This window comes from Pongo pygmaeus, chromosome 11, assembly GCF_028885625.2.
Source record: "Pongo pygmaeus isolate AG05252 chromosome 11, NHGRI_mPonPyg2-v2.0_pri, whole genome shotgun sequence".
NCBI lineage: Eukaryota > Metazoa > Chordata > Mammalia > Primates > Hominidae > Pongo > Pongo pygmaeus.
This window is the reverse complement of record NC_072384.2, coordinates 115,360,746-115,376,430: the sequence shown is the minus strand read 5'-3', so window position 1 is coordinate 115,376,430 and position 15,685 is coordinate 115,360,746. Positions and strand designations below refer to the sequence as shown.

Below are 15,685 nucleotides of genomic sequence, written 5' to 3'. Positions count from 1 at the left end.
TATAATCAAGTACAGGCTAACTAGTTATAAATCCCAAAATAGGAAAGCCAACAGAATACGGGGTACGTGGCATAATGGAAAAAGCTTGGTGTTATTTTGAAAACACTTCTGAGGAAGTGTAGGTCTTGAATCAAAGATTGAAAGAAATGTTAGGTTTGATGGAGGGGGTATTCCAGGTGAGAGAGAGATGGCCTCGGGTTTTAGAAGAAACAGTAATAAACCCTGTCTGAAGACATTTAATTTATATTTTAAGAGAATGGTTTTTGTTCTCCTTTAAAAGAACTAAAAACTAAAAGAGAATCAAGAAACTAGGCCAGGCACGGTGGCTCATGCCTGTAATCCCTGCACTTTGTGGGGGGCCAAGGCAGGAGGAACACTTGAGCCCAGGAGTTCAAGACCAGCTTGAGCAACATGGCAAGACCCCCATTTCTACAAAAAAAAATTAAAATATTAGCCAGATGTGGTCCACATCTGTCATCCCAGCTACTCAGGAGGCTGAGACAAGAGGATTACTGGAGCAAAGGAGGTCAAAGCTACAGTAAGCCATGTTCAAGCCACTGCACTCTAGCCTGGGAGACAGAGTGACACCCTATCTCAAAAAAAAAAAAAAAAAAAAAAGAAAAGGAAAAAACTAAAATAGTATTTCCAAGTGCCATAATGAAACAATTATGCTTATGCTCGTGAACTTCAACCCAAGTTTTCTGTATCCTGAATGCTAATATGATCCTGCTTTGTCTTTTAGCATGGAAGAATGTGAAGCTCTCTGTACCAGGTTGGCCATTATGGTGAATGGAAAGTTCCAATGTATTGGATCTTTGCAGCACATAAAGAGCAGGTGAAGAACAAATGCGTTGTTTAACAGATAGTGTTGGGTCATCAATCTAATGGCGCTCACTCAGATTCAAGGATTATCTCAGCAGCCTAAGTAGTAAAACCAGAATGGACAAGCTAATCTTTGGACGCTAGTCATTGACTCACCTTAAATTTAAATTATTTTATTGGGGATTTGATGAATTGTTACTTAAATATTTTAGTTAACTCATAAATTTAACTCATACATGTATTTTAGTTAGCACATAAATTTAGAAGGCCAAAGCTGAAGAAATAAATAATAAACAATTCACAACCAAATTACTCTCAGGTGGAAGTTCTAGAGTTTACCCAATAATAAATTAGACCTTGACAAGTAAATGAAGGCATAGATTGTATCTAGCATGTTCATTTGCCATTTGCACAGTCTTTCAGTAAGCTACCTAACATTTGTACCACATTCAAAACTTCTTAATCAAGAATACATTGGAGAAATGTGCATAAATATCATATTACTATCAAATTTAATAGTTTGTATACACCAGAGTGTATATGCATTTATACATATCCATGTTAATCTCCAAACTTCAGAATATTGTATACTTTTCTCTATAACAAGTTGACTTTCTTGCAAGATAGTATTAACCAAGATAAGGAAAAAAGGACGAAAGAGGCATTACGTCGCTCTTAGAGAGTCTGTTGTGACTTCTTTACAAACTCTATTCTTGGTGCAAACGGTTAGCTCGCACATTGATTTAATATTTATTTTTAAAACCCCAATAACATTAATTTTTATTGATGACACCAAATCTCCAATGACCTGCTTATCAAGACCTTGCTTACTTTAAATTAGAATGCATTTAACTTTACAAGTGTATTGTAAAGACCATCGACACTATGAAGAAACTGCAGCAACTAACAGGCAAAATAACCAGCTAGCATCATAATGACAGGATCAAATTTACACATAACAATATTAACCTTAAATGTAAACGAGCTAAATGTCCTAATTAAGAGACACAGACTGGCAAATTGGATAAAGAGTCAAGACCCGTCAGTGTGCTGTATTCAGGAGACCCATCTCATGTGTAGAGACACACATGGGCTCAAAATAAAGAGATGGAGGAATGGTTACCAGGCAAATGAAAAGCAAAAAAAAGCAGGAGTTGCAATCCTAGTCTCTGATAAAACAGACTTTAAACCAACAAAGATCAAAAGAGACAAAGAAGGGCATTACCTAATGGTAAAGGGATCAATGCAACAAGAAGAGCTAACTATCCTAAATATATATGCACCCAATACAGGAGCACCAAGATTCATAAAGCAAGTTCTTAGAGACCTACAAAGAGACTTAAACTCTCACACAATCACAGCAGAAGACTTTAACATGCCACTGTCAATATTAGACAGATCAACAAGACAGGAAATTAACACGGATATTCAGGACTTGAATTCAGCTCTGGACCAAGTGGACCTAATAGACATCTATAGAACTCTCCACCCGAAATCAACAGAAAATACATTCTTCTCAGCACCACATCACTATTCTAAAATTGACCACATAATTGGAAGTAAAACACTCAACAAAGGCAAAAGAACAGAAATCATAACAAACAGCCTCTCAGACCACAGTACAATCAAATTTAAGAAACTCACTCAAAACCGCACAACTACATGGAAACTGAACAACCTGCTCCTGAATGACTACTGGGTAAATAATGAAATTAAGGCAAAAATAAATAAGTTCTTTGAAACCAATGAGAACACAGACACAACATACCAGAATCCCTGGGATACAGCTAAAGCAGTGTTTAGAGGGAAATTTATAGCACTAAAATGTCCACAGGAGAAAATGGGAAAGATCTAAAATCAACACCCTAACATCTCAATTAAAATAACTAGAGAAGCAAGAGCAAACAGTTCAAAAGCTACCAGAATACAAGAAATAACTAAGATCAGAGCAGAACTGAAGGAAATAGAGACTCGAAAAACCCTACAAAAAATCAATGAATCCAGGAGCTGGTTTTTTGAAAAGATTACCAAAGTAGACCACTAGCCAGACTAATAAAGAAGAAAAGAGAGAAGAATCAAACAGACACAATAAAAAATGATAAAGGGGAGATCACCACTGATCCACAGAAATATAAACTACCATCAGAGAATACTATAAACACTTCTACACAAATAAACTAGAAATTCTAGAGAGATGGATAAATTCCTGAACACATACACCCTCCCAAGACTAAACCAGGAAGAAGTCAAATCCTTCAATAGACCAATAACAAGTTCTGATATTAAGGCAGTAATTAACAGCCTACCAACCAAAAAAAGCTCAGGACCAGATGGATTCACAGCCAAATTGTACCAGAGGTACAAAGAGGAGCTGGTACCATTCCTTCTGAAACTATTCCAATCAACAGAAAAAGAGGGACTCCTCCCTAAATCATTTTACAAGTCCAGCATCATCCTGATACCAAACCCTGGCAGAGGCACAACAAAAAAAAGAAAATTTCAGGCCAGTATCCCTGATTAACATCAATGCGAAAATCCTCAATATAATACTGGCAAACCGAATCCAGCAGCATATCAAAAAGCTTATACACCATGATCAAGTCGGCTTCATCTCTGGGATGCAAGGCTTGTTCAACATATGCAAATCACTAAATGCAATCCATCACATAAACAGAACCAATGACAAAAACCACATGATTATCTCAATAGATGCAGAATAGGCCTTCAATAAAATTCAACACCCCTTCATGCTAAAAACTCTCAATAAACCAGGTATTGATGGACTGTATCTCAAAGTAATGAGAGCTATTTATGACAAACCCACAGCCAATATCATACCGAATGGACAAAATCTGGAAGTATTCCCTTTGAAAACCAGCACAAGACAAGGATGCCCTCTCTCACCAATCATATTCAACACAGTGTTGGAAGTTCTGGCCAGGGCCATCAGGCAAGAGAAAGAAATAAAGGGTATTCAAATAGGAAGAGAGGAAGTCAAAATTGTCTCTGTTTGTAGGTGACATGATTGTATATTTAGAAAACCCCATCTTCTCAGCCCAAAATCCCCTTAAGCTGCTAAGCAACTTCAGCAAAGTCTCAGGATACAAAATCAATGTGCAAGAATCACAAGCATTCCTATACACCAATAATAGACAAACAGAACCAAATCGTGAGTAAACTCCCATTCACAATTGCCACAAAGAGAATAAAATACCTAGGAATCCAACTTACAAGGGATATGAAGGACCTCTTCAAGGAGAACTACAAACCACTGCTCAAGGAAATAAGAGAGGACACAAACAAATGGAAAAACATTCCATGCTCATGGATAGGAAGAACCAATATCATGAAAATGGCCATACTGTCCAAAGTAATTTACAGATTCAGTGATATCCCCATCAAGCTACCATTGCCTTTCTTCACAGAATTAGAAAAAACTACTTCAAATTTCATCTGGAACCAAAAAAAGAGCCCCTATAGCCAAGACAATTCTGAGCAAAAAGAACGAAGCTGGAGGCATCCCGCTACCTGACTTCAAACTATATCACAAGGCTACAGTAACCAAAACAGCATGATACTGGTACCAAAACACATATATAGACAATTGGAACAGAACAGAGGCCTCAGAAATAATGCCACACATCTACAACCATCTGATCTTTGACAAACCTGACAAAAACAAGCAATGGGGAAAAGATTCTCTATTTAATAAATGGTGTTGGGAAAACTGGCTAGCCATATGCAGAAAACTGAAACTGGACCCCTTCCTTACACCTTATACAAAAATTAACTCGACATGGATTAAAGACTTAAACCCTTAAACATAAAAACACTAGAAGAAAATCTAGGCAATACCATTCAAGACATAGGCGTGGGCAAAGACTTCATGACTAAAACACCAAAAGCAATGGCAACAAAAGCCAAAATAGACAAATGGGATCTAATTAAACTAAAGAACTTCTGCACAGCAAAAGAAACTATCATCAGAGTGAACAGGCAACCTACAGAATGGGAGAAAATTTTTGCAATCAATCCATCTGACAAAGGGTTAATATCCGGAATCTACAAAGAGCTTAAACAAATTTACAAGAAACAAACAAACCCCATCAAAAAGTGGTCGAAGGATATGAACAGACACTTCTCAAAAGAAGACATTTATGCTGCCAACAAACATGAAAAAAAGCTCATCACTGGTCATTAGAGAAATGCAAACCAAAGCCACCATGACATACCATCTCATGCCAGTTAGAATGGTGATCATTAAAAAGTCAGGAAACAACAGATGCTGGAGAGGATGTGGAGAAATAGGAACACTTTTACACTGTTGGTGGGAGAGTAAATTAGTTCAACCATCGTGGAAGACAGTGTGGCGATTCCTCAAGGATGTAGAACCAGAAATACCATTTGACCCAGCAATCCCATTACTGGGTATATACCCAAAGGATTATAAATCATTCTATTATAAAGACACATGCACATGTATGTTTACTGCAGCACTGTTCACAATAGCAAAGACTTGGAACCAACACAAATGCCCATCAATGACAGACTAGATAAAGAAAATGTGGCACATATTCCCCATGGAATACTACGGTGTATATGTGCCACATAAAAAGGATGAGTTCATGTCCTTTGCAGGGACATGGATAAAGCTGGAAACGATCATTCTCAGCAAATTAACACAGGAACAGAAAACCAAACACCGCATGTTCTCATTCATAAGTGGGAGTTGAACAATGAGAACACATGGACACAGGGAGGGGAACATCACACACCAGGGCCTGTTGCGGGGTGGGGGGCTAGGGGAGGGATAGCATTAGGAGAAATACCTAATGTAGATGATGGGTTGATGGGTGCAGCAAACCACCATGGCACATGTATACCTATGAAACAAACCTGCACATTCTGCACATGTATCCCAGAACTTAAAGTATAATAATAAAAAACACAAAAAATAAGAAAAACAGAAGTATTTAACTGCAGAAATTGACATCCATTGCCGATTTATGAATGTCATAGAAAGCCAAGATTTTATGTTTTCTTTTCAACTCAATTTTTGCCCAAAGACTCTGATTTTATATAGAGGTAGAAATAAAAAAAAATCATAGCAGTGCACTATTTCCAGTTTGCAACATGTCCTGAAATTTTATGGCAAAATGATAGTCTTTATATAAAGAAAAGGTGCTATAATGGTTGGCTTGGGTCCTGTTTCATTATCTAGAATTCCAGAGGAGCTATTTCAGCAAAATGTAACTCATATCATATTTTGCACTTTTTCTTTCTAGGTTTGGACGAGGATTTACTGTCAAAGTTCATTTGAAGAATAACAAAGTGACCATGGAGATCCTCACGAAGTTCATGCAGCTGCACTTTCCAAAAACATACTTAAAAGTAAGTGATGATGGCTGGGTGCAGTGGCTCACGCCTGTAATCCTAGCACTTTGGGAGGCCGAGGCGGGCAATCACTTGAGGTCAGGAGGTCAAGACCAGCCTGGCCAACATGGTGAAACCCCGTCTCTACAAAAAATACAAAAATTAGCTGGGCATGGTGGCACATGCCTGTAATCCCAGCTACTCGGGAGGCTAAGGCAGGAGACTTGCTTGAACCTGGGAGGCGGAGGCTGCAGTGAGTCAAGATCATGCCACTGCACTCCAGCCTGGGTGACAGAGCGAGACTCCATCTAAAAACAAACAAACACACAAACAAAAAAACCCAACAATATAAGTGATTATCTTGCCTTTTGATCTTGACTAGTTTTGATGGTAATGTCATAGCAACATTTGTGATTTCCAAGTTGACTACAGCTTTATTATTAATCTTAATATATTGATTAGTTCAAGATGCATAAGATATGCCAAAGCATACTTAGTATGAACAAATGGCATCAATTAATTATATATTTTTGTACTTACTTAAAGTTAACACAGTCCTTTCACATACATGTATTTTTGTTTCTTCCTCACAAAGGATTTATGATTATATTGTATTAGTTTCCAAGTTGTATAACTTGCTGATCTACTCGTTATATATATTAGGGAACTGAGGGATGACAGGTATTATATGACCAAGGTCATTTCTTCTTAGAAAAAAAAAAAAACCAAAAAACTACAGAGCTCCAGAATGATTATCTGGTTTGTCCCCCTCATTTGAAAGAGAAGCCCACAAAAGTTGGAGCACGACTGAGTAGAAATCAAGTCCTCAAGTTCTGGACTAGATGAAATATCGTACAGTTGATTTCATCTCACATATGCATAGGCATGGGATGGACACACATAGATATATGCATATATACCTAACAAAGCCCATACTTAATTACAATAAATGTACTTGACAGGAAAATTTATCATTATTACATCTTTGATATACAGGCAATTTGTAGAAGATGATTTCAAATGATTGTTTTTGAAAGGAAATCAGATGTGGAAGGAAATCGGATGTGGAATGATAAAAAGAAATTGGAAAGACTAGGGCTGAGGCCCAGTTGTGCCCATGTGATTCCCAGCAAGCCATTAATCTCTGAGCCCCATTTTTCTCATTTGTAAATAGGAATACAGGAGTGTCCCGCTATTCATGGGTGATACATTCCAAGACCTCCAGTGGATGCCTGAAACTATAGATAGTACCAAATTTGGTATACACTATGCTTTTTCTTATATAGAAACAGGCAGGTAGCTTACACAACATAAATATACTGGACAAAGGAATGATTCACATGTCAGATCGGGTGGTACAAAATTAGATCACACTACTCAGAAAGGTGTGCAATTTAAAACTTATAAATTGTTTATTTTTGTATTTTTCCATTTAATAGTTTTAGAACTTGGTTGATCACAGGTAACAAACCATAGAAAGCAAAACCACAAATAAGGGAGTACTACTATAGTAACATCTACTTCACAAAACTGATGTGAGAATTAAATGATAAAGTGTCCACAAAGATACTCCATAAATTATAAGGCACAATGTTAATTTGAAGTGATTTTATAGAAAATAAACTGCATTTTAAAAATAATTATTTTATCTTCATAAAATACCTTTGCCTCAGCCTCCCCAAGTTTGGCTAACTTCTGTATTTCTCTAGGAAAGAATAGCTTTCTTAATTCTTAAAAAAAATTTTTTTTAAGACACAGGGTCTTGCTATGTTGCCCAGGCTGGAGAGCAGTGGCAGCAGCCTTGAACTCCTGGGTTCCAGGAATCCTTCCGCCTCTGCCTCTCAAGTAGCTAAGCATATAGGCATGTGCCACCATGCCCTGCTAAGTTTTGGATTCTTTGTAGAGACAGAATCTCACTACGTTGCCCAAGCTGGTCTTGAACTCCTGGCCTGAAGCAATCTTTCTGCCTTGGTCTCCCAAAGCACTGGGATTACAGCTGTGAGCCACCACACTCGGCCTAGCTTTCAGGATTCTTATCAAAGCTCATTTTCTATCATCTACATTTAAATCAAATTTAAAAGTAAAAGGACATCTTTCTTGCACAAATTGTGTTGGTAGTAATGCTTTCTCTTTTAGTGGATTTCTGGGTTGAAATCTGTGTTGTTTCACTGAGTGATGAAATTACATTCTCCCTGGTCTGTTCCTCATGGGACCAGGGCTATACAAGGCAAATGCAGTGATAATAAAAAGTCTGATTTCTCCCTAGCAGACCATTCTTTACAAATTTGTGGTGGTTTCTAGATGTCTAGAAGGAAAATAGCCAAAACAACAATCTGAGAGCAAAAGTAGGCAAGGTGGCCCAACTGCAGTAACAGATATAATGCAACTACATGTCGATGGGAGATGCTAAGCAATGCACAAAGCGGGAGGAGAAGGGTCTGAAATACATGGTCATGATCTGATGCACTGGGGTCACGGGGGTAGATTCTGGAATAAGAAAATATCCTGATCAAACTAGTATCAGCAAAGATTATCCCAGCTGCTTTGTGCAAGAAAGTTAAGTGTACAGAGTTTCTGGGGTTCTGAAGAGGCTGTTGCAGCAAATAAGATGTGGAGTAATAAGCATCAAGTTAATCATATTGGTGGTGCAAATAGAGAGGAAAGGTTAAGTTTGAGAGGTATTTTAAAGGAAAAATAAATAAGATCTGGTAACTGATTAAATATCCAGGAAAGCAAATTGTTAAAGATACTCCAAGGCAACAAGAATGGATTAAACTTAGTAGACGGTGATACTGGTGACCGAAATAAAGAAATTGTAAAGAATTTTAGGGTGAGCTGGGAAAAGGATGAGGTGTCATTTGAAGGAGCTTCGATGCTTTTGAAGTCTACTGTCTTTAGCCAATATAAATGGAACTGCTAATTTTTAGTGTTTTAGAACAATTCTAACACAAAAATGAAATTTCTTAAGATTGAGCACTGAGAAAGCTTATGTGAGCTGACCATAATGTCACGGTGAAATACCATTCCACAAGTTCTTTTCCAGGCAAGATTATAATGACTGTATAACTTCACATGAATATAGAATGCTTTGGAGTTTTCATGAACTTTTAAATTTGTTTTCTCTTTGACATTCACAAAACTTTCATCTCATCTTTGCAAGCTGTTAGTTTCAAAATATACTCGTTATTTATACTGTAGCATCATTTTCAGTGGAATGAACTTCAGTATTTTCCTGAACTCTTGGTAAAGTTATGTCTAGTCATGTCAATATTACCAGACATTGCAAAATAAATTTTTTTCCTTTGGTTCCCACAGGATCAGCACCTCAGCATGCTAGAGTATCATGTACCAGTCACAGCAGGAGGAGTCGCAAACATTTTTGATCTGCTGGAAACCAATAAGACTGCTTTAAATATTACAAATTTCTTAGTGAGTCAGACCACTCTGGAAGAGGTAAGATATATACCATGATCCATGCACAACGTCACATATTAATATTATTATTCATTCTAGTTATTTCTTTTTAATGACATTCAATTTGTTTTTAATTGAATTAATATCTAGTCTTGCACCTGAAAAACTTAGCAAAGAGCCTAATCAATTTCTCACTTAATTTGGGGATATTAAAAAAAAAGATGTGAAAGACATTAACTTTTCCATTTGATAAGACATCTGTACCCATAAAGTTATATGTATACATAAAGAAAAAAAACCCACTATTTTCACATACATAACAAACAGCTGTTAACACTTTCCTTCCTTCTTCCATGGTAGGTTTCTTAAAGAACATTTCTATTGATTGGCTTCCTGGATTAGGGTTGGACAGGGTAATTAGAATTTGGTGCCAGACCTCTAGATCTTTTAAATTCAGGCAATTAAAGTGGTAAATGCAGAATCCTTTCCGTTCACTTACATCATCTGTCTTAATTACATTTGCATTTAATAACTACAGACTTATTAGGTCATCCTTTATCACTTCTGTACTGTCTTAATTTTGCACAGCTCAACCAACATGACATATAGAAAGTTTGATTATATCTGTCATTGGACTAGGTCTGAAAGTAAGGCCTTTAGGGGTCAGTATATGGTGCTGCATTTGATGGACAACTCTTCTTGTGGGGCTTTAGGCATTTTAATGGGGGCTTTAGACAATCATGACTTTCCTGAAAATGAAGACTTAGTCTTCGACTTATGACCAACTACCAGCACCATGGCAAAATATAGACTCTCGATCGTTTTTGGATGAAACTATGACTAATAGATTTAATGACTTTAAACAAAGTGAAAAGATCTGCCTGTTAAGTAATTGGCTTACTGAACACAGTGTTAACGTGGGCTTTCTATACAAATTTTATCTTAATGCATTAACTCTTGAAACTAGTGAAATTTGTCCCAACATTTCTACACAATCATTCAATAAGGGCACAGGGCTGGGCTCCTTGTTTATATCTGATAGAGATATTGATGCAGGTCATATGAATGCAGAAATGTGGCTACAGGTAGTCAACTATGGCTTAAGATTGACATGATTATAAATAAAATCATAGTCATAAATATGGTCATAGATACAGGTGCTGTTTTCAAGCCCCAGTTAAATTTGATTTTCTGAAAGGACTCCTAGTGCAAGCATGTATAAAACTAGGATTTGGATTTTACAGGGGCCTGCCTACACATATATACACGCTTGCACTAGGAGAGAGGAAGGGGAGAGAGAGAGAATGAATTAATTTTATTTCTTCCTTTGGCTTACCAGGCACTAATGGCTTTATTTTCCCTGAAAAATCAGGTTTTCATCAACTTTGCCAAAGACCAGAAGTCCTATGAAACTGCTGATACCAGCAGCCAAGGTTCCACTATAAGTGTTGACTCACAAGATGACCAGATGGAGTCTTAACACTTCCAGCAAACTCAATCTCAGCATATGACCAATGGCTTCATTTTGAAGAAAAGCCACAGAAGATACACTTCTGCAAGATATCTTCATTTTAAAGTATTATACTGTATGGAAAGTTACAACTGTGTTAGACTAACAAGTAATTATAAAAGGAAATTTTTCCTTCTAAGGTCAGTGAGTGTTGTTGCTACTGAAATGAATTCCTGTATACTCAACACTGTGAGCATGCTAATGTATATGCTGGTGATTCCTTTGCAAAGGTGAAGCCACCTCAAGATGAATATCTTAATTTATTACTTTCAATAAAAATACAGCTTAAAAGGCATGGATTTTGGTAGTTGAAAAATAAGAGTGGAGAAGAAAAGTCAGATGGTTTGTGGCAGGTGCCACTGGGCAAGCAAACAACATAATAATTTATTTCCAGAAAACAACAGAATGAACATCATCATGAATACATGAATCTGCTGTGATGTGTGAACTGCTAAGGGCCAAATGAACATTTGCAGAGCAGTGGGCACAATGTTTACAATGTATGTGTATGTCACTTTCGGTACCTGTGAATGCATGGGGACATGCTGAACCCGAAAAAGTGCCTTTCCATAAGGATGCAATAGAGAGGGCAATTTACCCTGGTGGTAAACGGAACCTAGATTCACTCCTGCCATGCCTTGCCAATAGTAAGCTGCAGGATGGAACAAGAAGTCACTTGCTCTGGGGGGAAGGGAGGGGGGAATGGGTGTGTCAGCTGGGTAGATACAAACCCTGAAAAGAGAATCCATGTGCTGCTGGCAGGCAACATTTTTTAAAGCTCTTTCAGAAACCCTCATATTTGGGGTTTCTCTTCAGGAAATATTCCTGTGGAGGGAAAATGAATATGAAGATAATTTTTATTTAGCTAATTATCTGGGTGACCCAGAATCGTGTATATGGCTATAGGATAGACTTCTTAATAATGGCAAATGACATGGCCCTGGGGAAAGGTGCTTTATGTACCGTGTGTGTGTGTGTGTGTGTGTGTGTATGTATGTGTGTGTGTGTATCTATACAAGTTTGTCAGCTTTGGCATGACTGTTTCGAAAACCAATAAACTCAAAGTTTAGAAAAACTCATTCATGCTGTCATTTCATTTGTTAGGGAAGAGACAGGAACCTAAAAATGGGAGTCATGTGGCCTGCAAAGTTTCACTTGATCTGGCTCCTGTTGGCCTCTCCACCCTCATCCCCATCTTTCTCTTTGGCCCTTTGGGATCTAGCCATGCTGGCCCCTTCCCACTTTTTCCAGTGCTCCACAGTCTTCCCCATCTCCAGACCTTTGCAAATGCTGTTCTCCTGCTGGGAATGCTCTTCCCCCCACACTTTTTACCTGGATAACAGGCTTCAGAAATGTCATACTTTCTTAGAGAAACCAGACTGCCCGGCTTTCTCATTTTAAATCTGGTCCACTGTTCTAATACTATATACTTTGTTGTTCCTCCCAACCTCCTACTTTTCTGTCAGAGCATGCATCATCATTTGTAATATATCCAGACTAACTAACCAACTATATATATATGTATATATATATATGTGTACATTAACAGATGGTAACAATTTCAGGATGGAAAATGTCTTTGCTGAATATAATATGTAGACACGCCTTTTGGAGTAGAAGGTATAATAACTCTGAGAGCGTGGGTGTCTCTAGGGTCCCAAGTGACAAAATAGATAGCCGAGCTCCATGAAAGAATAAAAGGAATTTGTTTGCTATTCATTGTCTTTGTTGTGGTTGGCTGGTTGTCTGCTTGTTTCTGAGCAATGGTAGGAAAGAAAGCAAAAGAAAAGGACAGAAGGGACATGGAGAAAGGTGGAACCAGTGAGATGGCAGAAGGCTAAGTACTGAAACAGATGGAAGCCCAGTGAGAAAGAGAAGTGGTTGAATGGACGTTTAAAACTATGAGTATTCAAATACTTTTTGCATATTCACTCACTGTGCAGCCATGCTGTGGATGGTCTCTGTTACCACTGAATCTTCATTGAAGTCAGACACACTTACAAATGCTCTGTGTGACTGAGTGTCTTGTGGAGACTGGAATGAAGATATGTTAATTCCTTTTTTGAAAGAGGTGCAGTACAGTGACAGCTTCATCCCAGAAGCTGTCAGACCATGAGACAGGGAGATGCCAGGACATGTATGGAGCAGAGCTTCTGACCATAGGACATGGATCAGGGACTCCAGCCAATCTCATCTACCTCTCCATGGGCAGGGAAGCCCCAGCTGGGCTCTGGACCATGATAGTAGCACCATTATTTGAGTGATTAGTATTTCTCTCTCTCACTAAGCTTGAAACTCCATGAGGACAGAGATCTGTTTGGATCTTCCTGGCTCTCCAACTGGTACCTATATACACAATAAATATTCGTGGCACTCAGTAAATATTTGTTGGTTAAATGAGTAAATAAATGAAGGAGAAACAAGAGAGGCTGGCATGGTTGATATGAAAACCAAGCAACCTGATTTTGTTTAAATTTCTGAAATACAGTGAGGTTTCCCATGAGGTAGTTTATTCTGAGAGAAGAAAAGAGAAAGATGATACATAGTCCCATATTACATATATTACAATGAATCTACTGCGATGGAAGGATTTGGGTATCTTCTTTAGAATTAGAATGCTATGTTTTGTTTTTGTACATTTTTGCAATTTATTTTTCTTCCTCTTTTTTTCTGTTAGTATATACTATTTAAGAGTATCATGGCACATTTTTATATGTAATTAAGGAACATATATGAACAAATATTTGAACCCATATCCCTTTGGGTTTCTCTGCAGTAGAGGAAATGTTTAGAGAATTCCCAGTTCCCGGAACTTCCACTCTGGATAATACCTACAGAATCTGCTTGCTTTTTTGTTTTTGTTTTGTTGTTCTTGTTGTTGTTGTTGTTTTTCTTTTCTTTTTTTTTTTTTTTTTTTTTTAGACAAGGTCTTGCTCTGTTACCCAGGCTGGAGCACAGTAGAGAGATCACAGCTCACTGCAGCCTCGATCTCCCAGGCTCGAGTGATCCTCCCACCTCATCCCCCTGAGTAGCTGGGACTACAGGTGTGCACCTCCAAGGCTGGCTAATTATTTTTTATTTTTAGTAGAGATGAGGTCTCGCTATGTTGCCCAGGCTGGTCTTGAACTCCTGAGTTCAAGCAATCCTCCATCCATGGTCTCCCAAAGTGCTAGGGTTACAGGTAGGAGCCACCCTACCTGGTTGGCTATTCTGGCCCAGAATCTACTTTTTTAATGTGAATTACCTGAATTACCTCTGAGGAGAGTGGCAATTTTTACTTCATGCATAAAGCCTAATTTTCATAATATTTATACAGTGGGTACAAAAATCACAAGAATGGAAAAATGATAAGCCAGGTAGAGTGACTCATACCTGTAATCCCAACACTTTGAAAGGCTGAGGTAGGTGGATCACTTTAGTCCACGAGTTTCACACCAGCCTGGGCAACATGGCAAAACCCTGACTCTTCAAAACAAAACAAAACAAAAAAACAAAAAATTAGCTGGGAATTGTGGTGCACGTCTGTAGTCCCAGCTTCTCAAGAGGTTGCAATGGGAAGATCACCTAAGCCCAGGACATTAAGACTGCAGTGAGGCTTGATCGCGCCATTGCACTCCAGCCTGGATGACAGAGTGAGACCCTGTCTCAAAAAATAGAAAAATGATCCAGACAGCCTTCTGCACAGTATGCTCTCTTCCTTATTGATAGACTTCTAGACAAACAGCAAATGCTGACCTAGGTAAAGATGGAAATGACGAACTAGGCTTCCATCCTCTTACCTTCACCTGACCCCAGAAGTCTGCTTGTTTCATTAACCTAAGCTTTTCAACATAAGAAGACAACAAGCTACAAGGAAATGAATACTATTTCCTTTGGCATCATTTGTTTCAAGGTTAATCTTATCACTCCCTTGCTTGTAAATCCAGATTGGTTTTCCATAATCTGCAGGATAAAATACAAACCCCTTAACTGATCTTCAAAGTATTTAATAATCTGGTTCCAACACTTCAATCTCTCTTCCCCACGTAGTTTATGCTCTTACTGTAATAAATTTCTCGCTATTTCCTATTTATGTCAGAGCCTCTCTCAGTTCTGTGCAACTTTGCTCACACTGCTCTTTTCTCTTGGAAGACCTTTTCTCCCTCCCTACTCAGCTTTTATCCAGAATCTCCTTTTCATCTTCATTACACTTCTCTTAGGCCTTATCTTTAAGGAAGACTTCCAAGAGAGCCTCAGGCAGAGTTAATTGTTCTATCCTTTGATACAAAAGCATTTTTGTGCATGCCTCTGCAGAAGTATTTTCATATCACATTATAAATCATCTCTGTACATCTCTTTCTTCCCTGATTCTAAGTTCCTTAAGCGCAGTGACCTATTTTTCTTCATCATTGTACCTCCCATATCCAGCAAAATATCAACATATTGTTGCTGCTCAATAAATTTTTGAAGAACCAAAGAGGTCTATTTCAACTTAGAAATGCTTGTAGGATTTTTGCTTTAACTTTTTTGTAATCATGTTTGTTTTAGTTTTAAAGTTTAAAGTTAATTGCTGGGGGAAAATTTGCA

The 15,685-nt window shown here is 37.9% G+C and overlaps 1 protein-coding gene and 1 long non-coding RNA gene across 3 annotated transcripts in view; one reads left to right on the top strand and one right to left on the bottom strand.

Annotated features, from left to right (window-relative positions):
* Window positions 1-12,232, top strand: part of ABCA12 (ATP binding cassette subfamily A member 12) — a 206,094-nt gene extending 193,862 nt beyond the window's left edge. Inside the window, exons 50-53 of the mRNA XM_054478791.1 lie at window positions 743-835; window positions 6,108-6,213; window positions 9,511-9,648; window positions 10,982-12,232. Coding sequence (XP_054334766.1) covers window positions 743-835; window positions 6,108-6,213; window positions 9,511-9,648; window positions 10,982-11,089 — 445 coding nt within the window. The 3' untranslated portion in view covers window positions 11,090-12,232. The remainder of the gene's footprint in view (window positions 1-742; window positions 836-6,107; window positions 6,214-9,510; window positions 9,649-10,981) is intronic.
* The window catches only part of LOC129031918 (uncharacterized), a 149,185-nt gene that overhangs the window by 18,332 nt on the left and 115,168 nt on the right, over window positions 1-15,685 (bottom strand). The gene's annotated exons all lie outside the window — the stretch shown is intronic.